General features: G+C 38.7%; 1 protein-coding gene across 1 annotated transcript in view; it reads right to left on the reverse strand.

Annotated features, from left to right (window-relative positions):
• Positions 1–5285: 5285 nt before the first annotated feature.
• The window catches only part of REV1 (REV1 DNA directed polymerase), a 4137464-nt gene continuing 4119921 nt past the window's right edge, over positions 5286–22828 (reverse strand). Inside the window, exons 21-23 of the mRNA XM_044071967.1 lie at positions 11807–11909; positions 6483–7042; positions 5286–5377 (exon numbers count right to left, since the gene is read on the reverse strand). Coding sequence (XP_043927902.1) covers positions 5286–5377; positions 6483–7042; positions 11807–11909 — 755 coding nt within the window. The remainder of the gene's footprint in view (positions 5378–6482; positions 7043–11806; positions 11910–22828) is intronic.

Raw genomic sequence — 22828 nt, forward strand, 5'->3', positions numbered from 1 at the left:
CGTAAGGCGGAGACACCCAAGAAGTGGAAGGTTGAGACTCAAAAGCCTTCAAGAGCACTTACTTGTCCTCAGTAGGGGGTTTTGGACTGCCAACCTTCCCTGACTCAGGATCTCTAATATCTCCGCAAAGGAGATATCCTCAGAGGGGGATCGAGGGGACCCTTCTGACTCATCCAAGTCAGTGTCGGATGTCAAAGACTCCTGTGGGGAGTCCAAGTGCCTCCTCTTGCACAGTCTCTTCCTGTGTACCTCCTCAGTGGGGAGATCTGGGGAGGTCTCGGAAGAACAGGGGGTGCCCTGTGAGGCTACTTGAGGCTCAGGGTCTCTATGCTTAGGGAGACCGGTAGACATAGAAGCGGACACAGGTGTTTGAGGGGAGAAGGAAGCCCGAACTGATGCAGACGATGTCTTAGGAGACAGGACTCTCCTCATGGCATTGAAAGCACCATGGCTCCGACGAGAAGGGGTAGACGGATCCAGAGGGACCGTCCAATCCTCCCGCACCGAAACCATGGGCTCCGAGCCCGAGGTAGAAGCCGAGCTCATCCAAGCCGAAGCCCCGAGAGGAAGAGTCGGCACAGACAAATCGTTCCGACTATCCTCCCCAGACCCAACAGGAGAGTGTCGGCTCCTAGCGTCCTCGGTCGGCACCGAGGACGTCCGAGTAGATGTTATCGATAACACTAGTGTGGGTATCAGTTCCATAGGTTCAACAACTATCGGTTCGGGCTCCTTCGGCTCCAAGAGTCCAGTACGGCTCAGAGGATGAATAGTGGTCTTCGGCTCCGACGAAAGGGTCAGGGCCGACAACAATTTAGCAAGTCCTGGTGCCCGTAGAAGCTTCTGCACTAGCCGATCCATATTCGTATCTGAGAGGCTGACCGAAGATTTTGAGGAATGCACCGAAGGTGCTGACTGGAGCAGAGGAGATGAGGGAACCTCAAAGACCAGCTCCAAGACTGGGAGCTTGCTCTGAACCAAAGGGACACTCAATTCCGAGGACTGTGGAACCGATGACCCTGTACCCTCCCATTCTTTTTGCCTTCTTAGAAACTTTGAATCTCCAGAAGATTTAGATGATTTTGAGGAAGTGCTAGCACCATCCTGGCTACCCAATGCATCAGAGAAAGTATGCTGCAGCAACCCCTTATCAAGAAGTTTTCTCCTCCTTTCTAAGAGTACCCTAGAGGAAAAAGAGTGGCAAATACTGTAAGAGTCTTGGAGGTGTTTAGCCCTCAGACAGTAAACACAGTGGACATGCCCATCAGTGACGTACATTTTCTGTCCACAATCTGGACATTTCTTAAACCACGATTTGGGATGAGACTTCTCCCTCTCATCCAACATGCTCAAAAAGTAATCAAAGTTTGAAACAGGCACACCACAGAATTAACTTGCAGAGGTTAAATACAGGGATAACTAGGCCCACACTAAAAAAGTACTAATAACAAGAAGAAATTTGTTAAATCTAAACAGCTCTAACAAAGGCCCAAACTAAGCCAACACAGGGCACTACCTACTACAATCTAACCTACGTATAACTATAGTATTTTAGCGTGAAACACACACACACTAGATAGAAAATTATATATATATATCTATATAAAAAAGGAGAAAAATTTTTAAACTTGCGATTTAAGCAAAATATGGTCCGAGCTGACTGGATTACCGAGATCTCTTGCAGTGGCAAACTAGATCTGAGGTAATTCCAGCAGTGCATTGTGGGATAAGGGGCTTGGTCTTGAGCTACTGGCAAACCTTGAGCTTTTGCTATAGGCTGTGTCGGAGCCGAGGATCGGGTCCGAACCCATCAGTGAGAATAAAAGGCGAGATTTAACGTCAAATGGTTAGTTTGCTTTTTATTTGTTGTATTACTTTATTGCCTTTTTCTATTTTGAATACTGTGATTTGTTTTATTTACCTTGTGTTTTACTTGTATTCTGTTTTTAACTGCATATTAAAACTTGGAGAGACCACAGCTCTGTTTCATGCGAGTCAGGTAGAAATTTTTTTCTCCACCCTCCCACCCGGTTACTGTAGTGTTCTTAAACACTACTGTCTTTCTAGTTGCCTTCTCCTTATGTTAATTTGACTATATATCTCATTTCCTCTCTGTTTTTACTGGCTTGCGTAAGCACAAAATTATCATTTTGTGAAATCACTCCCCTTCAACTGTTTACATTTATTGGCCATCCTACTGTATTCTATAGTACCAGAATACAAAAGTGACCACCCTCTTTTAATCTATCTTATTGTTTTAAAAATAGTGACTCTCCACTAAAACTTAGCTGTTTAGACAGGTAAAAACTTAAGTTACCTACTTTCACATCTAACTCCTCTAGTGCACACTGCAGTGTTTAGGATAAACCATTTTTTTTATCTTACCTTTAAGCATCCCTGTGACTAGCACTTGCTTTAAAACCTGCTGGAAAGCAATAGGAAGTCTTAAACTGATACAAATACTCAACTCTCCTTGTTAATAAGGAGACATTAATCGTAGACACTAAACAGCCTATAATTCCACAGTACCTTGCTAAGGTAAGGGAAAACAGCTCTTGTACTTTATTAAAAAAAAAAAAAAAAGCACCAAACCAGGCATGTCCAAGGGTCAACTTCCGGTGATTTCTCCTGTCCACCTGGTGAATCTGGGCATACTGGGGCAATGCAGCAATTGCCTCATGTACACAGACAACCCTCTCCTCCTACCACCCAACACTACAACCTCTGAGAGATGCACTTACATAGCCAAACTGGAAGCAAAGCTCTCTCCACCCAAGACTGTGCTAGACAGTCAAGAGGAGAAGGTTAACACCTGCACTACACCTCAAACAACACACAGCCCTTCTAAACCCACACCACCAACACCCACATATAGCAACACTAAACCCACATATGTGGAGGCCCTTAACATTAACCTGCCCAAGCAACAAGGACCTCCGAAGCTGAAACGCAAACACCAATGACAACCAAAGTGTCACATAGCTCACAACACCAGTGTGCCACCCATCAAAAGCCCCTAAGGCAAGACAACGTACCCAACACTTTAGTCATAGGTGACTCTATGGTCAGGCGCACTGATGTCCCACTTACCAGACTGAACAAGGAGAAAATCACAGTAAGTTGCCTGTTAGGTGCCAGGATTTGCCACATAATGCATGCACTCAAGTCACTCCACAACAAGTACAAATATGACTCTTTGTCCATGTTGGAGTGAATGAACTGAGACGTACCTCCCTGGACTACATGGAAAGAGACATGGAAGAGCTCTCAGATCATGTGGCCCAGGCAGGTGTGACCCTAGCCCTGAGTAGCATCCTGCCTTCGCCCAGAATGATACCACAGTATAAGTACAAAAGGATTGACTTCAACAATTAGCTAAGCTTCTGGTGTCATTCAAAGGGGATCCAGTATCTGTCTGCCTGGGACAACATGATCGACAGACCACGATGCTTTGCCAGAGATGGTCTGCACCTATCGCCCCTGAGATTCAGGTGACTGGCTAAGGCTCTTGCTTCCCCCTATAGTGACTTTTTTAGGCAAAGTTCAAAGGACAAAACCACCTCTGTAACAGTTACAAGCATGCACCAAAAAAAGCGAGCAAGGTACCCAAAGTGACCAGTAATCCAAAAAATAGTACCTTGGTATGGAAAAACGAAACAAAGTGTATTTAAAAAGTTTATTGCACTAAATTACATACTACACACATAAACACATTTACTCCATCAGCGTTTTCGTCTCATCAAAAAAGACTTCATCAGATACAGTCCATTTCCTGTTTACCATTTATATAACCTCAACCACTTAAAAGAACCAATCAAAATGTGCTAAGTCACAAATAAATAATAAAACTAATTATAATAAAAGTACATTTCACCCTGTACTACCACATAAATAAGGTCTACAAATGTAAAACCTCCTATTTAAAACCATCATATTACATGTACATAAATATTAAAACACTGCATTTAAAAAAAACACAAATATTTATGTTAAAAAATTCATAAGCAAGCAAGTCCTATAAAAGACATGAATGTTGGTTAAAAACAATGCTGTAATACCATCTAGTGGTCATTATAGGGAATAACTTATCTAAAACATACTATAGCTTAGAATACCTCATCTTTAATAGTGGAATTATAGATATATTGTCATTTAAACCTGGGGTGCTTGCTGCTTCCAGGGTGTTTTGCCAACATAACTCTCTAAATTCAATTTTCTCCTCCCATAGTCCACCCCTGGTTTCCTTTTTTACTTGTTCCACAACAAAAAAAAAAGTGAAATCTGCCTTTTGACATTCTTTAGTATGCTTATATAAAGCACTGGTCTCCTTTTTATTCAAAATGTTTTACTTATGTTCGTAGATCCTTCTCTTTAACTTACGTTTGGTTTTCCCAATATAGAAGGATCTACATTCTACACAAGTTGCAAAGTACACTATCCCCATGGACTCACAATTATAGAAGTCCGACCCTACTATCTATTTCTGCTCTCAATGAAAACCTTGTCCACATTTGCTGTTTCCACACTGGGAACAGTGTCCACATTTATATGTTCCTATTCTCTTTTTATTAATTAAGTTCCTACCCTCATTTTCCAAAATGTTCTTTAAACTCTGTGAGTTTTTATATACAATTTTTAAGGGTTCCTTCGGTAACTTTTCCAGATTAGAAATGGATACAAATCTATCCCATTCGGACTTCATAATTCTCTTTGTAGGTCCCGCTAAAGCATTATATTCCAACACTACAGCTCTTCCATAGTCTTGCTCCTGACCAATTGCTATCTTATCTTGTTCATTTCTGCTTTCTCCTAAAATAGGCTTAAAATTACTCTGTCTACTAACATTTATTTCGGCCATCACCCCGTTCACTAAATCAGCTGGATAACCCTTCCAAAAAGATTCCTTTCAACACTTCACATTCCTTCTGGAAATCTTCTTTCAAGGATGTCATCCGGCTCCCTCAAACATATTGACCCTTTACTATGCTCCTTTTGTAATGAGGGGGGTGGGCACTATTGTAATGAAGGAAGGAGTTACAAAAGGTGGGCTTTCTAAAGATCGTAGACTCAAATTTACCTTTAGATTTGTATATTTCCACATCCAAATATTGTAGCCATTCATTTGAAAGATTATATGTGAAATCTAAAAAGGTAGTTGTACTCTTCATACAGCCCAAACATTCCTCAAACCTTTCTCTAGTCTCTGTCCATAAAATCACTATGTCATCTAAAAATCTCTATTTATAGAGGGTACAATTTGATGCATATTCAGATCTTAATATATATCACTCCTCCCATTTTGCTAATACCAGGTTGGCATAAGTTGGGGCGCAGGCTGTGCCCAGCACCACACCTTGAACCTGTTGGTAGAATTCTCCTTTAAAAAATATAAAATTGTTTTTTAAAACTAATTCCAGTAACCCTAAACATACCAGTTTCTCATTGTGACTCAAATCAGCATCATCAAAAATTATTTCCTCCAACATACTTCATCATAGGGAATACTAGAGAATAAATCTATCACATCAATAGTGATAAATATTAAATTTTCCTGATACAAATCATGCTTCATTTCCCTCAAAAAAATCCCATGAATCTTTCAGAATAGCCTTCCTTTTTGTCCATAATCTTTTAAGCTTACTGTCCACATATTTTGCTAATGGAAGGGTCTTCAACCCCTCTGCCGATACTATTGGTCTCAATGGTGGGTCAGATTTATCCTTATGGGTCTTGGGAATCCCAAATATGGATGGTATCCTTGATTTGTCTACCTTTATGTTTTTCCATCAATTAAACCTTCCATGCACATCTTCTAGCGTGACATCAATCTTTCTATAGGCGATACTTACCTCATTTTTTGACACACTAATATATTTTACATCATCCCTTAAAATTTGGTTCATCTTCCCCTCATATATAATATTATCCATCATTACCACCCCCCCCCTTTATCAGGTTTCATAACCCGAACATCAGTGTTAGTCTTTAATTCCATTAACACTTCCTTCTCTTTATTAGTCAACTTTGTCTTATATCTAACTTTACTAAATGTACTACCTATCTCTTTTTCGACTACTTTCTCGAAGTTCTTTAACTGGGGGTGAATAGGTGGATTAAATATACTTTTTCGTTTCAGTCCCGTATCTATTTCTATAAAATTTGAAGGCAGGATCAACCCCAAATTAACTTTTCTGGTGAACATTTTTATATCCATTAGTGTCTTTGTGAGGTCTCCTTTTTTGGGGAATTAATTTTAAACCCTTAGATAATAACCTAAAGTGCTCCCTAACAAGTGTCACTTTACTAAAATTGTATATACAAAAGCCCTCAAATATATATTTACAATCATCTACACTGATTTCACAAAAATTATTATGGGTATGGGGTATACTGTCTATCGTTAGTATCTCCTCCTTCTCCCCCCCAATAAAAATTCTGTTGTTGTTGGTACCCCATTTTTTTCATCAGTCTTTCTGACCTACGTAAAGGTGGGCATTCACCAAGATCTTCCAAATCACCCGCATCATCGTTCATATTGTCATTTTCCCTTTCATGATACCCCCCATCGTTATTTAAAGGTTGCTTGTCGAGGTAGACAGCTTTTTTCTGTCTATAACTTCTTGGCTTGGGGCAACAAGTGTTACTTCTATATTCTTTAGAATCACGTTCAAACTTTTTTAACTTTCTTTGAACCATTTGCTCACATTTTTTATCAATTTCTAATCTAACATTAAAATACTTTTCTTTTTCCTCCATTATGGTAAACATCAAGTCATCCTTAATACACTGATCCAATTCCTCTATTTCGTTTTGTATTTCATCCTTTACTCTATTATTCTCTTTGATAATAGTTTTTAAAATTTCAAGACCACAATTATTAAAAACATCCAACAATTCCTTATGAAAAGTACTGCCTATTTGCACATTGTTTGGATATTTCCAAACACGTAGTCCTTTAGGGACTATTCCACCAGCAATACATTCTCTTAAATAACCATTTTCAATGTCCAGTGTCCTAAATTTCAACATAAGCCTAGACATTCTGTTCAATTTAACATTAAAAGAATCAGTAATAACAGGCTTTACAGGTACAAGCATGCAAAATCTGAAGGTAATGCTACTCAATGCTAGAAGTCTAAACCTCAAAATGCACTCTTTTGAGGCACTCCTAAAAATGGAGAACATCGATATCTGTGCAGTAACCGAGACCTGGTTCAAGGCTCCAGATAGCACCCCTGCAATACCAGGCTACAACTCTTACCACACTTTTTGGCCACCAAACCAGGACCGAAACACTAAAGGTGGAGGAGTGTCCATATTCACCAAGGATACTCGCAACACCAGGCTAGATGCCCAACACACTGCGTCTGAAATTCTCCAGGTGCAACTAACACTAGGTAAGACTGCAATCCAAATTGTAGCTTGCTACAGATCCCCCACCATGCCCCAAGATTCTCACTACACCTTTCTAAATATACTGGAAAATATTAAGATACAACCAAGCACCCTAATACTGGGTGATTTCAACTACCCTGCCATTAACTGGGAAAACTACTCGTGTACCAACACCTTTGCCCAACGGTTCTTGTAATTCATAAATTCCACGCCCTGGATCAACTAATCCTTAGTCCCACTAGGGGCTCCAATATCCTAGACCTAGTCATTACCAACATGGGAAATCGATGCTCCACGCCTATGGTCACCTCCTCAATGGTCAGGTCTGACCATAAGCTAATCACCCTTGGCATCCACATCCCACCCCCCAGTAAGAAAACCTCCAACTTTATGCTACTCAAGTCAGTATTGACAAATTCATGACACCCATGCAGACGGGAACTGAAAGTTCGACTGCTGAATCCTACACTAAGGCACTGTACGAGCACATTCACTCGTGCATGAATCGTGCCATCCCCAACAGAACCAAGACGCTCTCCTCCAAAAAAAGGAAGCCAATCTGGTGGCCCCTTGCCATAAACAAACTTTACAACAAAAGGAAGAAACTGTTGCAGAAAAGAGGAAAATCCCAGGATGCAAAAAACTCCCTTACCAGCCTCAGTAAGAAGCTGAGATCCCTTAAAAAATCCTCCAAAGCTAGTTATGAAAATAAAATTGCCAAAGATTCTAAACACAACCACAACGCATTCTATAGCTATGTCAAGAATCTAAATGGCAATGTTCAGACCTGCTCTGAGCTACCAACAGAATGGCATTAAATATACTGATCCCAGGGATATTGCCAATAACCTGGCAGATCGATTCAGTGCAAACTCCACCCCCCTCTCATTCCCTAAAGGGCCCATCTCAATACCGAAATATTGCCAAATTCCAGTAATAACGACCCCACAGGTAAAAAAAAACGCACTCTCCAAATCTAAGAATACAGCATTCATGGAACCAGATGACATCCCAGGCTGTGTACTACATGAACTACAAAATAAACTGGCACCTTACTAAGTGTCATGTTTAATCCATGCTCACTGAGTGGTGCACAGCTAGAGTTATCACATTCCACAAGGGGGGATCCACCGTGGATCCCAGGAACTACCGCTCCATCAGTCTGACGAGCCTGATCTGCAAGGCAATGGAATGTATTATCATGGAACTTATAAACAAAGACATTGGCAACCTTCAAACACTGAACCCCACGCAGTTTGGGTTCATGAAGGGCCGATCTCATCTCCTGAACCTGACTGACTTCTTCGAATCAGTAACCAGAGCAGTGGACAAGGGTGAGGTGGTCCACACAGCCTATCTGGACCTCGCCAAGGCCTTCAACACCATCCCCCACTCTGGAATCATACATAAACTTACTAAGCTGTGCATTAATCCCTACGTCACTCAATGGGTTGCCAACTGGCCTACTGACAGAACCCATGCTGTAAAAGTAGCTAACTCCAAATCCAGCTCCAGACAAGTAGAGTACCTCAGGCTTCAGTCCTCGGACCGCTCTTGTTTGGCATCTACTTCTCTGAAGTACAGGCCAACACTAAAGGACTCTGGCTAACAAAGCTCGCTGATGACTGCAAACTAGGAGCCATTACTGAATCTACAAATTATGTGGATATTCTACAAAAGAGCCTTACAGAAACAGATGCTTGGTGCCAGAGCCATGGGCTCAAGCGCTCAATGCCAAGAAATGTATAGTTATCCCCTTTGGGAAAAAAACATGTACCCATGAATTACCACATAGGTGGCAAAACACTAAACACCGAAAGTGTGATAAGAGACTTAGGGACACAGGTGGACAAGTGGTCTCAGCTTCGATAACCACATTGTCACAACAGTCAGGAAATCCTTCTATGTGGCACACCTCATCACTAAGGGCTTTTCATCCAGAAAAAAGGAGGTCAGTGTCCCACTGTACTCATCCTTCATTAGACTCATTATAGAATACAATGCCCCGTTTGGTATGTACCTCTCAAGAAATCTGCAACAACTGGAAAGGCAGCAGAAATACCTCACTAAAAGAATCACAGGCCTAAAGCAGATGCCCTATGCTGACCATCTAAAAAAACTCCACCTATACTCTGTCGTATATCGTCTACTCAGAGGCGATCTCTGCTTAACATACAAGGCCATGGCAAACACAGAGCTGTTGGACATGCTACACTTAAAGAAATCCCAATCCCTCAGAGAGACACTCTCCAGGGATCTAAACCTAGTCATCACAATGAACAAAACATGCTGGAGGGATAGGTTCCTGACCCAGAGACTCCCCAGACTCTGGAATAGACTGCCCATACATGTCAAGCAGAGCGCCTCTTTGGCCCTCTTCAAAAGGAACCTTGATGACTAGATGGGAGATAGGAAATTCACCCCTGGGATCACGTCAGTTGCCCTGCTAGACAGGGATCAAGGGAAGTAAATAATGTGGGAAGAAATAGCCAGGGAATTGTTATGACTAGGCTTGCATAGGCCCTACGGCCGACAACCTAGTACCAACCTATGAACCTAAGTGTTGGGAACAAATAACTAGAGAGGGAAAAATAACAGAACGGGAAGATGCCAAGAACTTATTTAGGCTGCAGGTTAGAGTCTGCCTTCCATATCAAAGATTGATATCAGTACATAGGCAAAGAGAAAGAAACAGGGGGATACTAAACGAAAGACCAGCAAAGGTAAGAGTTTTTAGTAGAATCTAAAACAGAAGTTACTGTTACAAAAGGAATAATTAGTACAGTGTATAAAACACTGCATGATAATTATAAGAATTAATGAGATGAGGTTAGGAAGGATTGGAAAGACAGATAAGATTGGCAATTCACAAAGAAACAATGGGGGGATATATGTAATAGCTATGTAAGTCTCCCAAACATGCAACAAAATTTAGAAGATTTAGGATCTTTGCCTGGAAATGCTTACATAGGTATTTTTATACCCCAAGCAGACTTCAAAGAATTTTTCCTCAGGTATTCAGCAAACGTTGGAGGTGTGATGGGGAAGAAAGATGCAACTGGGATCACATTTTCTGGGAGTGTAATGAGTTGGCAGACTTTAAAGATTCTATCGAAGATGCTGGGTGAGCAAATTGGCGTAACTACGGAAATTATTTTTTTTGAGCTATGATACAGAATTGGAACAGACTAGATATAGTAAGGCCTTGCTGAGTCTAATTATGATGGTTGCCAAAAAAGCAATTACTAGAAAATGGAAATCAATGTCTAAACCTACTACACCAGAAGTGGCGAAGATAGTAACAGAGACAAAACAACTGGAACTGGGATCTTTAGAAAAGGGTAGGAGCAAATTACATAGGAAAAATGGGAAATGTGGGATCACTACATTTAGAGGAGGATCGAGGTTTAAAATAAGGCAGGACCCGAATGAGCTATACAATGGTTGACTAACAATGACTGGATATATTAAAAGTGATGTATAATGTTTGCAGCTATAGTTGAGTCAGCATGATTGGAATGTATAATGTTTGCACATGACATTGTGTCGCTATAGTTTATTTTCATTTATATAAATGTAACATGGCGTATGTCATACATGATAATTTAATAAGGATGTTTCTTGTTTAAAAAAAAAAAATCTGTGGAATGACCTGAAGAGGGCTGTGCACAAGAGATGCTCTTGCAATCTGAAAGATTTGGAGCATTTCTGCAAGGAAGAGTGGGAAATACTGCCAAGTCAAGATGTTCCATGCTGATAGACTCCTACCCAAGAAGACTGAATGCTGTAATTACATCAAAAGGTGCTTCAACAAAGTATTAGTTTAAGGGTGTGCACATTTATGCAACCAGCTTAGTGCACATTTTTTATTTTTTTATATTTGTACCCTAACAGATTTGTTTTTCAATTGAATTGTACAGGTTACAGGTCACATTAATGGTATGAAAAGTTTTGAAATGATTTATTGTGGTCTCATTTTTTTATATCAAAAAAACCTGGCATTTTAACAGGGGTGTGTACACTTTTTATATCCACTGTATACTGAAAGTATGAAGTGTAAGCAATTAAGAATGTATCTCTGGTGCAAGTATCTTGAAGCAAATGCTGACATACTTATGTCAATAAAGACACCACAAATAAAAGATGCTAAAACAACTACATTTGAGCAGAAAGTTTAATATATCTAGGGGGAACATCTACTGTCTTTTACAATTCTGGACAGATGATTCGCACTTTCTAGTCTGCATGTTGAATAACTGAAATTTTAGAATGGTGTAATCTCTGACATGAGGAGTTATAAAATTCAATAAAATAATGCAAAAACAGATTCAAATACCACTAAGGAAAACAAGGGAAATATTATGCTGGACTGTATTGCTTATTCGTCTGAGTAACAGAAAAAATAAATTACCTTTTCATATATTTTACCACCAGGTCTAGTTTTTCTAAATCCCTTTCTTCTATGAGTCCTGTGCAATATTTCACAACTTGAAGTATGTCTTCTTCCATAGGGTCTGAAAAATAATAAAACTATGTGAAAATCTCTATTAGCAGTTAAACAACAAAGCAATTTTATCACAATGAAAAAAATATTTTCTCTTGGGGAAAATCCCCTATTTTATGATTACCTTACGAGCGTCTTCTGTGTGGAGACATGCGTGAATGGGCGTACCTTCGTTGAAGGTTGTGCGTCAGGGCTGGCAACTCGGCACGCAAAAATCAACTGCCTATCATTAGCGGACCGGAGTTCCGCTGTGGTGACCCCTAACCGGGTAAAGCCGAAAAACACATTTGTAGGACAATGCACTTCCAATGGCAAGTGTTTCACAAAGTATGGGTAGGCTATCAAATAAGCCTTCTACCAACCTCTTTCTGGAAGATAACTGTCTACTGCAATGGAAACTGAGGAAGTCGTAATGCCAGAGGCCATCTGTCTACTGTATTTTCCCCATAAAAGAAAAAGATACATTTAACTAACCAACAAAGATTCCTTTTAGATACAAGTCATTTAGGAACACCAGACTCGTTTGTAGGAAATAACAGTCAAACACAGCCACCCTGAATTTTTTTTTGTTCTTTTACATAGAAAAATACGATTAGGCACTTAGAAAGTCCAAGTAAAGAGGACTGTTAAGCAACAATGGAACATGACTAACTAGTTAAGATGAAAGTCAAATTATTTGACTAAAACACTTCACAACTTCTACGAAATGGTAGTTATATAAGTATTCAACATAAAAGCAAACTTTGAGAGACTTGTTCTTGTGGAAGGCTATTACGCAGCCTGTGTGCTACCACTGGCTATCAATGTCAGTTCAAAAACTGAAGTAGTTATTTAACGTCATTTACTTTACTTTCTTACATTATGTTAATGAAGTCAGCTGCTGCTGGTAAGGGGCACACCTACGGAGCAGATATAGGGAGAAAAACTGCACTAAGAACTAATAGCTACATTACAAGTACCAGCACAGAAAACATTAAGTGGTGAACCACAGCTTTTTAGTAACGTGGAGTGGTTCCATGCATAAAAAGGGTTAAGGTCATACATTCAATTACCAAATTTACAACCTATTAGCCTTCAAGATGCTTGACTGCTGTAGCTCATCCTATTGTTTTCTACATTTCTGTAGACAAACGCACACACGTGTGTGTGTGTGTGTGTGTGTGTGTGTGTATAAGTACATATGGTTTACCATTAAAATGTCTCATGTCAGTTATGCGACCTTGAAAGGCAATTTTACAAGTTGTCGAAACATTGATTTTTAAAATGACGAATCCACAACAGCAAATGCTAGTGTGCATTCACTCTTGTGGATTTGTTATTTTGAATGGAGATCGCACTATAGTAGTGGGGATTGGGAAATTTCCCCTTTCCTTCACTGTAGTGTGATCTCAGAGTATGTATATATAAGTAGCAGGGGGTATGGGGGCTATAGGGGGGCTTGCCCCCCTGCAAAACATTCATAGCACATAACCAGAAATTTTTGGTAAAGTCCACATTCCTTAATTCCTACTTTTGGTTATGTGAATGATCAGTAATTTGTTTTATGACATTTCAGGTTGCATATATGCACACTCTCAATGGTCAGTTGCGAGATTTTGAAAGTAAACCTATATATATATATATATATATATATATATATATATATATTTATTTATATGTATGTATATGTATATATATATATATATATATATATATATATATATATATATATATATATATTCAATTTATATCCTCAAAATACTGGAATGTCGAAATTCAGTATTTCAAAGCTATAAAGTCGAATTTTTAATCCACAGAAAACTCAGAAGTGTGAAATTCAAATTCTCGCACACCGGAGATTTTGAATTCCGCGCTACTGCACACACACATACACACACACACACACACACACACACACACACACACACACACCATCCTCCCCACACACAAACACAATCTCTCTGCTACATAAAAGAAGGGGGGGCAAGCCCCCATGCACCCCCCCTATGTGGGGGGCTGCACCCCCACACCTCCCCTACTTAAATATTCTAACTCCGAGATCACACTACAGACAAAGACACATACAATACCACCGCACAAGCTACAGTCTGCTCGCAGACACACATCACAGCAACAAAACACACTAACACACACCACAGCCCCTACCCAATACCATTAACACACACACGCACACTTACCTGAATCCGTAACCACACCGGAACCTCAGAAGCACAAAATTCGAAACCTCCAGTATTCGATGTTTTGAATTTCGCTCTTCTGAGCTTTCTCTCTTTTCAGGATTCCACTTTATGGGCTCGAAATACTGAATTTCGACATTTCAGTATTTCCAGGTTCTAAAGTGAAGTATATATATATATATATATATATATATATATATATATATATATATATATGTATATATATATGTATACACACACACACACACACACACACACATATACCTGGATTATTTCTATAGACTAATGATTTCTACATTTTAACAGAAAACTTATCCCATAATCTCCACAAATACTTTGCATTATGTTTCTGTCACATTTTTTTTTTTACTTCTGACATTTATTTCAATATATCAGCAGGGGAAGCTTCATAGACCTTCAAATAGAGCAAGATGACACACTGCTTTATAGACCAGCTGAGACTACCTCTTAAAACCTACAATAATAAAAAAGGACATAATGACGGTTTCTGAAGCTTTAATTCCAGCAAGGAATCACTTTAATGTCTGACAGATCAATGCATTTCTATGTGCTATGCTTTGACTTTAATTCTTTTACTTTCTGTACTTGTGTGTTCTGTTCTAACTTTCTTAGTTCTTTTAATTGCTGCAGCTGTTGCCACGTCACAAAACCCAGACATTATACTGACTACATTGTATATTTGATCTTTAAAGACACAAGATATACTTATTCTGGGACCTGCAAATTTACTATCAGAATGTTTAATATTACAATCTTTAATTTTACAATAGCTAAGGAAAACTTCAATTCTTTATGCTAGTATATACTTAATAAAGCAATGCAAAAATAATCTAACACCTGCAATATGTTTAGTCTCTGATGGTAGTTCTAGTCATAAGCAATCATTTCTGTCTCTGACTGTTCCATCTCTAAGTAATCGAACTGGGAGGACAGAATTTTACTTTCATCTCCAATAACTATTCCAGCAGAATTAATTAACATGTTAGATGCAAACAACCCTAGCACATGGGCATGGCCACAACATTATAAGCATCTGAACCTACTTCATCCACTGTTTACCAAACTACATCACTTGAAATTTGTTAGGCCTAAACTGGAGATAATAAATATACTTAGGCCTGACTAGGTTCACATCTTTCTGATGAGGTTGATCAGAAAAGTTAAAGATCCATTTATTGCAAGCATATCACTGTTACTGCAAGAAATCCAATTTTGCAGTTAACAGCATACCAGTCGAACAAGCAAGATCTGCTTAATGGAGGGGTAGAAAATACTAATTTAAACAAGAAGGGTCTCAGGACTAAACCTAAGGGAACTCCATGAATAACTGGTAAATAATCAGAATGGACATGTTGTATGGTGACACAATGTGACCGAGTGACTGATCTGTGGGCCAGTTACTTGTTAACTTGCTGTTATTCTCCTAAAGGGCCTACATCCAAAATCGTACTCAAGATATTTCTCAATTTCCTTCCACAACACACACTTCATAATCATAATCATCCCTTTGCAGTTCAATTTATAACCTTCTGCTTGAGTTAAGTCTATGAACCTTAACAGCATAGCTTTAATATATCACTTCAAATCAGGTAATCCTAAACGACATTGTTCTATGGGGAGAATTAACTTATTCAATTTACCTCTTCTCTCCTCCCAAATAAATTCCTTCACCTCTTTTACCATCATCCACAATTACTTCTCTGGTTGATAAAATATGTCTAACCTGTATATAAAGTTAAAGGAACAAGAAGCATTTCCATTGTTTGTAAGATCTGAACCTAGTTCATCCACTGTCTGAGAAAATACATCACTTGAAATTTGTTACGCCTAATCATCCATCCATATTCAACAAATTCCAGCTTCTCAAATTTTGTTTCATCTTTTACTCAGTCTCTTCCCATATATCCTTAGCTGCCATAATGGAATCCTTTTTAATCAATACAATTAAAAACATCATCTTGTCATGTCACTATAAATATGGGTATTGCTGAACTAAATCATGTGTGGGTACACAGTTTACTGCAACAGCCTTTGTTTTATCTTTATTTTATATGCTGTAATGACTTGAAACCATCTCAAAATGTTCCACATCAGAATACCCTTTTCTGGATTAATCAAGTACAAAATAATATCATCTGCAAATAAAGCTAACTTTTCTTGATTACCATACTAGTTACATCCTTGAATTTATGAGCCCCTCCTTTTTCTTTGCTAATGGCTCTAAATACAAAACAAATACCAAAGAGGAAAAATGATATCCCTACGAGATTCCTCTCTTAAAACAGTTTGTCTGAAATGACCCCTCCCATCTTAATTCTTACCTTTTTTATATCTTCCTTATTAACTCTACTGTTGTTTTAGGGAATGCAAATGCTACTACTAACCATTCTCATAAAATCCCAGCTGACTCAACTGAATGCATTAAGACCTACAAAAATTAATGGTGTTTTATTACACTCTACTTCCTTCTGGATCATCAGTGTTATATTAATATTGTCAAATGTCTCCCCTCCACAAAACCCCAGTGATGCATATTCATCAATGTTTGCAACATCTCTGCCATTTTCTTACCTTGTATAGACAAATACATATAATCACGGTTTAAAACTGAAATGGGTCCATATGAAACAGAGTTTGAATGGTCTTTACCCACTTTGGGTATTTCAGTCAGCACAGCTTTCTTCCAAAATACTGGTACTTCTCCTCCCTTTTAAAATATTCTTAAACAAAACCCTTTTTCCCTCCTGTGATGATTGGGGAGAGATGGGTGAAGGCTGACAGCCTAGGCAAATATAATTTGATATATAATTCTATCACTTGTATAAATAAATGTAAAATACAGGCTTGTGTTTTTAAATGAAAGAAAACACTGTAAAATGTGAATTTCAAGATGGTTGCAACATTGCCATCTGCTGTAAGAAAAACCAAGCCAAGCATTTCAAATGTCTTTGAAATTACAATTATCTAAAAAATGGTGCCAGAGCGGCTAGCTGAACACATTCTTCCTATTGTCTTAACTTAAGGAATAATTGTTAGAGTGTATATGTGGAAGGTGCTTTATTGCTTTGGTTTCTGCTAGAGTGTATATGGGAAATGCCTTTTATTGTTGTATTCTCCTATGCAGGTGTTAGCTTGCTAAATAATGTAAATGGAGTTTCTATTAGCCTGGGAACTCAGAGCAAGTGTCAAAAATGATGTAATCTGGGGAGGACCCAGAGACATGTTTGTGAGTAATGTTTAAATACTATTTCTCACAAGAGACAAAACAGCATTTTGATCTGGACATCTAACTTATCAACACTCTGCCTTGTGCTCACATGTAAGTTTTAGCACTGTGAGTTCTTGTAGGATTAGTTAAAACTAGTAAAGATTAATTAGGTATTTTTCTGTGTAAATCAGACCTGTCCCACTGTATTATTTTAAGTTTCTGTGTGATCTGTGAATTCTTAGGTATTTCTGTGGTGTAGTAGTTTTGTCTTGTGTTTTAATTATTTATTATTAAATATTTTAAAACCTTCTACCTGTGGCTGTTTTGTGTAGAGATAAACTCTAGAATACATTGCATATGTATAGAGTTTACTGCCTAAGTCACTCCAAATTAAGCCTTGAGACTGTTTAGTCATACTACCATTGGATATTAATACTGCACAGTTATAATAGAACACCCTTTTAAGGACCTTTTAGTAGATGATATTATTAACTGGGTGGTGGCAGTAACTACTACTGTACAGTCTGAGTAAAGGGGCACAGTTGGACAATCTGTGTCCGCCTTTCCCATGAGTGTCTGTGAAGTTGTATAAATACTTATCTCAAAGTGTGTGTGTTGTGTCAGCTACTTGGCAGGGACACGAAGCACTGGTTGGACAGAGAGGATACTAGAGGTTTTAGCTTGCCCAGTTAGGCTTAGATCTGGACCCTATAGCTTTGCCAGTGGGGAGTCTTATTGGGGACTTGGTGAGCAAGGGAGCAACCAGCCCCAGACTGACTGTGCTCTCTGTGTGCACTTAAGGGAAATTGTACTTTACTGTGTGTATTAGTTATCCTTTCCTCTTCTAGGAGACGACCTCCCTGGTGTTAGTGATGAGGAATGAGGCTCCTTGATTGCTGGGCCAGGGCATGGTCGTCACCCCTTCTACTTTTGAAACTTCTACAGGATTACTGTTTGATCCTGGAGTCTTCCATGTTAACTCATTACAGTCTAGGACACCTCAAGGTGATTCTGCAGTTACCTCCTAATGTAGCTCTAGGCTTCAAATATTCCTTTTTCATAATTGCATTAAAAATTCCACAACTTGTTATATACCAGGTATCAGAATATTTTATCTTGAAGCATACATGATGGCAAACACAACTGTATTGATGTTTGACCTCTGGCAATGATTGTTTGTTAGAACTCTAAGGAGATAACTTCACTTTAAAGGCTCAAGCCACACCCACTGGGAGTTAAAGGCACACACTGAAGAGACAATATTTTATCTCATCTCTTACCATCCTAGCCATTTTTTTAAGGATCTTTACTGAATTAGAAATTGTGACTCAGGTTTTCTCTTATTGCTCTGTCCAATATCGCTATCATTTTTAAAACACTTCATCTTGAAAGGTCTCATACTCAGCAAGCCTTTTTTTCATTTCAACCCCAGATTTTTTGCATTTTTTTTGTTTTAACACCTTTACTGAATTATAACTTGTAACATAAGCAAGCTTACATTTATATAAAAGTAATCAAACCAAATTATCAAGTTCAAATTTACATATGCATTTATACATCCTACCATCTAAACAAAATCACATAAATTATTCTTCATCCAAAACATTTTTCTACATGTATCATTCTCAAAGTTTCCACTGTTTTCCTATGTAATTTCAAACTACATTTTTCTCTGTCCTGACGTTCTCTTTTTTTACAGTATTCACTACTTCAAGTATAGTTGGTTTAGATTTTGATATCCATTTTCTAGTAATTGCTTTTTTGGCAGCCACCATAAATAAACTTAACAAGGCCTCACTATTATTTATTTATTTATTATTTATTTATTTGCAGTTATTTTACCAGGATAGTCCATTGGGCCAAGGAACCCGTTTTCAATGGAGTCCTGGGGAGAAAAGCTCCAAGACAGATACAATGAAATTTATACTGAGAAAAAAAAATTTACATAGAAAAAAATGTTTTGTTTAGAAATTAAAGAAATATCAGAAAAACATTGAAGTTATGCTTATAGTTTCTAAGTAGATAATAAATGTACAGTACAATTTCTGAACTATAGCAGTAGTATAGCATTAAATTTAAAAGCATACATTATTATGAGATTAATAGGGAGTCAAAAGTAAAATTATTAGCAGCAAGGTTGACACTGAAAGTTCAGATTCTGAAGAAGAGTGACACTTTAATGGTTAGGACATATGAAAATCAGGAATATAGCATATCATTAGGAGAAAAACAATTTCTCAGGTAATGCATGGCATTTTGGGTGTAGAGTAGAACCATATGTATGGATATTTTGTTATATTTGAGGGCAGTAGTACTATTATGTTTATATTACTGAATTAGCAGTTTAAGTATAGTTCAGGGTTTTAAACTGATAGTTTTTGTACATCTATAATCTTCTATGTACACAATCTACTTTCTATAGGCTACCTTTATATTTTCTGTTTATGTAAGCTTAGGTAGGATGGGAGCAGGAGCATATCCATTGTGACTCAAGATATGAGTGTAATGATGTTTTGAATGATGAAAGGCAAGAGGTAGTGCAGATGGAGGAAGGAAGAGAGTTCCAGAGGCGTGCTAGGGAGAAGGATAGCAGGTGATTCCCAGCTGGGCGTAAGGGTTTCTGTAGTTTAATTAGATTTTGGGAATTGGATCTTAAGAGTCGATTTGGTATATACATTTCAAAGGTACTGGCTAGGGAGGGACAGAGAGATGGTTTATAGATGAGATTAAGTGAGGAAGTTGGGTAGCTCTAGCCAACTTAGTTGGTGAAGGGAATTACAGTGGTGAGAAGAAGCCTTGTGACCAACTTGGATATTTTGTTGTAGCAGGCTGCGAGTTTTGTTTTAAGGGAGGATTGCAGATTGGTAAGGATAGTTGCCCTATATAACAGGAATGGGATAAGGTATGTGTTAGCTAGTGTGATTCTAGTAGAGGGAGAAATGAAACGGCTGTGGCGGTAGAGAATACCTAGTTTTTTATGGTTTTTTTTGATGTTGGTTAATAGATGCTTGTCAAATTTTAGCTGGTGATTAATGACTATTCCTAGTAATTTTGATTCTGACACAACTTCAAGGGGACTATTGTTTTTGCAGGTAAATATAAATGACTGTTTGTCAAGAGGTGATCTTTTAATGGGGCTGAAAAGCATTAGTTTAGTTTTAGAGGCATTTAGAGCCAGATGGTTTTCTAGCATCCATTGCTCAGTTGCAGGGAATGTAGTTTGGGTAACATGCGAGAGATTTGAGAGGGAGAGGGAGGAAGAAATTAAAGTGGAGTCGTCAGCGTATTGAATAAGACTGCAGTTGGGGATGGCTTGATGGAAATCATTAATGAATATGTTGAATAAGAGTGGGCCTAGAATGGAACCTTGTGGGATGCCTGTGGTAGTATTGAGAAAGGGTAAGGTGGCCTTATTCCATTTAACTGCTTGTTGTCTGCTTGAGAGGTAACTTGAGAACCACTGGATGGAGGAAGGAGACAAATTTAGAGTATGGTGAGGAGTAGGGAATGGGAAATAGTGTTGAATGCCTTGGACAGGTCGAGGAGAAGAGTGGATACGAAGTGACCGGAGACACAAGCTTTATTGATTGTTTCAAGGAAGGAAAGGAGTGCTGTGGAGGTGCTGTGGCCAGGCCGAAAACCAAGCTGTGTAGGTGTTAGAAGTTGGTTATTGGTAAGATAAGGTAAGAGTTGTTGGTGTACACACTTTTCAAGTAATTTTGAGTTAGGGGAAAGGATAGCGATTGGGCGAAAGTTTTGAATGTCTTTATTGTTTCCACCTTTATGGAGAGGTATAATGAAAGCTTTCTTCCAGAGTTGGGGGATGTGACTTTCTGAGAAGCAACGGTTAATAAGTATGCTGATGGGAAGAGCGATAGCTTCGGAAGCTGCTTTTAGAAAGTAGGAGGGGATTTCGTAGGGGGCATTTGAACCAGGTTTTATTTTTAGGAGTAGTTTTTTGATGGTGCTAATAGATATGGGATTGATAATGAAAGGTGGGGGTTGTGGACTTGGGGCGTTTTGGGAGGGAGTGGCAGGCTTGGCATTAGTTGTAAAGTTATTGTTGAAGCTTGATGTTAGCTTACTGATGGTATCTATGAAGAAGGAATTAAACTGGTTTGCTAAGTCCATATCAGATGCATTTAAGTTGGGACATGGATTTTCAGTTTTGCCTGGGCTGAGGAGAGATGAGATTCCTTTCCAGAACAGTTTAGGATTGGTACTATGGCCAGTTTGAAGGGTGGTAAAGTATAATCTGCGGTCAGTAGCGATGAGTTTTTTGACTTTGTTACGTAAGCTCTTATATTTGGTGAGGTTGGTGACGGTTTTATTTTTTTGATAGTGTGTCCAGGCTCTATCACGGAGTCGCATGACAGTTAAGGTGTTTTTGGTTAGCCATGGGACTGGATTACTCTTGATGCGCTTAGTTTTAAGTGGGGCAACTGAGTATAAAGGTGGTATTAAAGTAGGCAAGAGCCTCGTCAAGTTGAAGGGTCTTTAGAGGGTTCCAGTTTGTGTTTTTTAGTGTATATGTAAATGTGTCTGGGTCAAGGTTTTTGAGGCAGCGAGTGGTGATATGAGAATGGGTAAGTTGGAGAGAGGAGGGGAGACGATGTGCGAATTTGGGGAAATAGTCAGCTAATGAGTCTGGGAGAATGCCACTATCTGAGATATTGTGAGGATGGGATACTAAGATACAGTTTATGGTACTTCCAGTAGTAGAGTTTTTGGTGGGTCTGATGGTGAAATTGATTAACTGGATGAACTTATATAGGTTGATGTTAAGTGAGTTGGTAGGAGCTAGGATTGTGTCCCAGTTTATATTAACATCACCTGGGATGATAGTTTCATGAGCAATATTAGAAGAGACCCAGGATAAAATGTCTTCTAGGGTTGAGATGTTGTCGCCAGGAGGGATATAGTGGGAGAGGATGAATATGAGTTTGTTTGTTTAGGTGTAGTAGGGCTGGTATCAATTCTGCTTTATCGAAGCTTGGGAGGGGTTTGGTGTAGGGAGTAACTAGGAGAGAGGCAGAGTATAACAGTGCAAGCCCACCACCCTTTTTATGAGTTCTGTCATTTCTTAATATACGGTAGTTAAATGGAAGCAGCTCAGAATCTTTTATGTGGGGCTTAAGCCAGGTTTCTGAGATTGAAAGAATATCTGGTTGATTATGCAGGAGCCAGGCTTGTAGGTTTGGGATTTTATTACAGAGGTTATTACTATGTCTAGGCAATTCAGATCCTGTATCCCAGCTCAAAAAAATAATTTCCTAGTTACACTCAATTGCTTACCCAGTATTCCTGACAGAGTACTCTATATGGAAGTTTTAAAGTCTGTCAACTCATTACACTCCTAAAACAAATGTCTCAGTTACCTCTTTCTTCTCTATCACACCTCCAGCATTTGCCCTCTACCCGAGGAAATATTCTTTGGAGTCTGCTTGGATATCCCAAGAAAAAATCTATGACAAAAATATCTATGCAAACACTTCCAAGCAAAAATCCTAAACCTTCTAGACT

Source organism: Protopterus annectens, chromosome 5.part0 (genome assembly GCF_019279795.1).
Source record: "Protopterus annectens isolate FY-2018-M chromosome 5.part0, PAN1.0, whole genome shotgun sequence".
Taxonomy (NCBI): Eukaryota; Metazoa; Chordata; order Ceratodontiformes; family Protopteridae; genus Protopterus; species Protopterus annectens.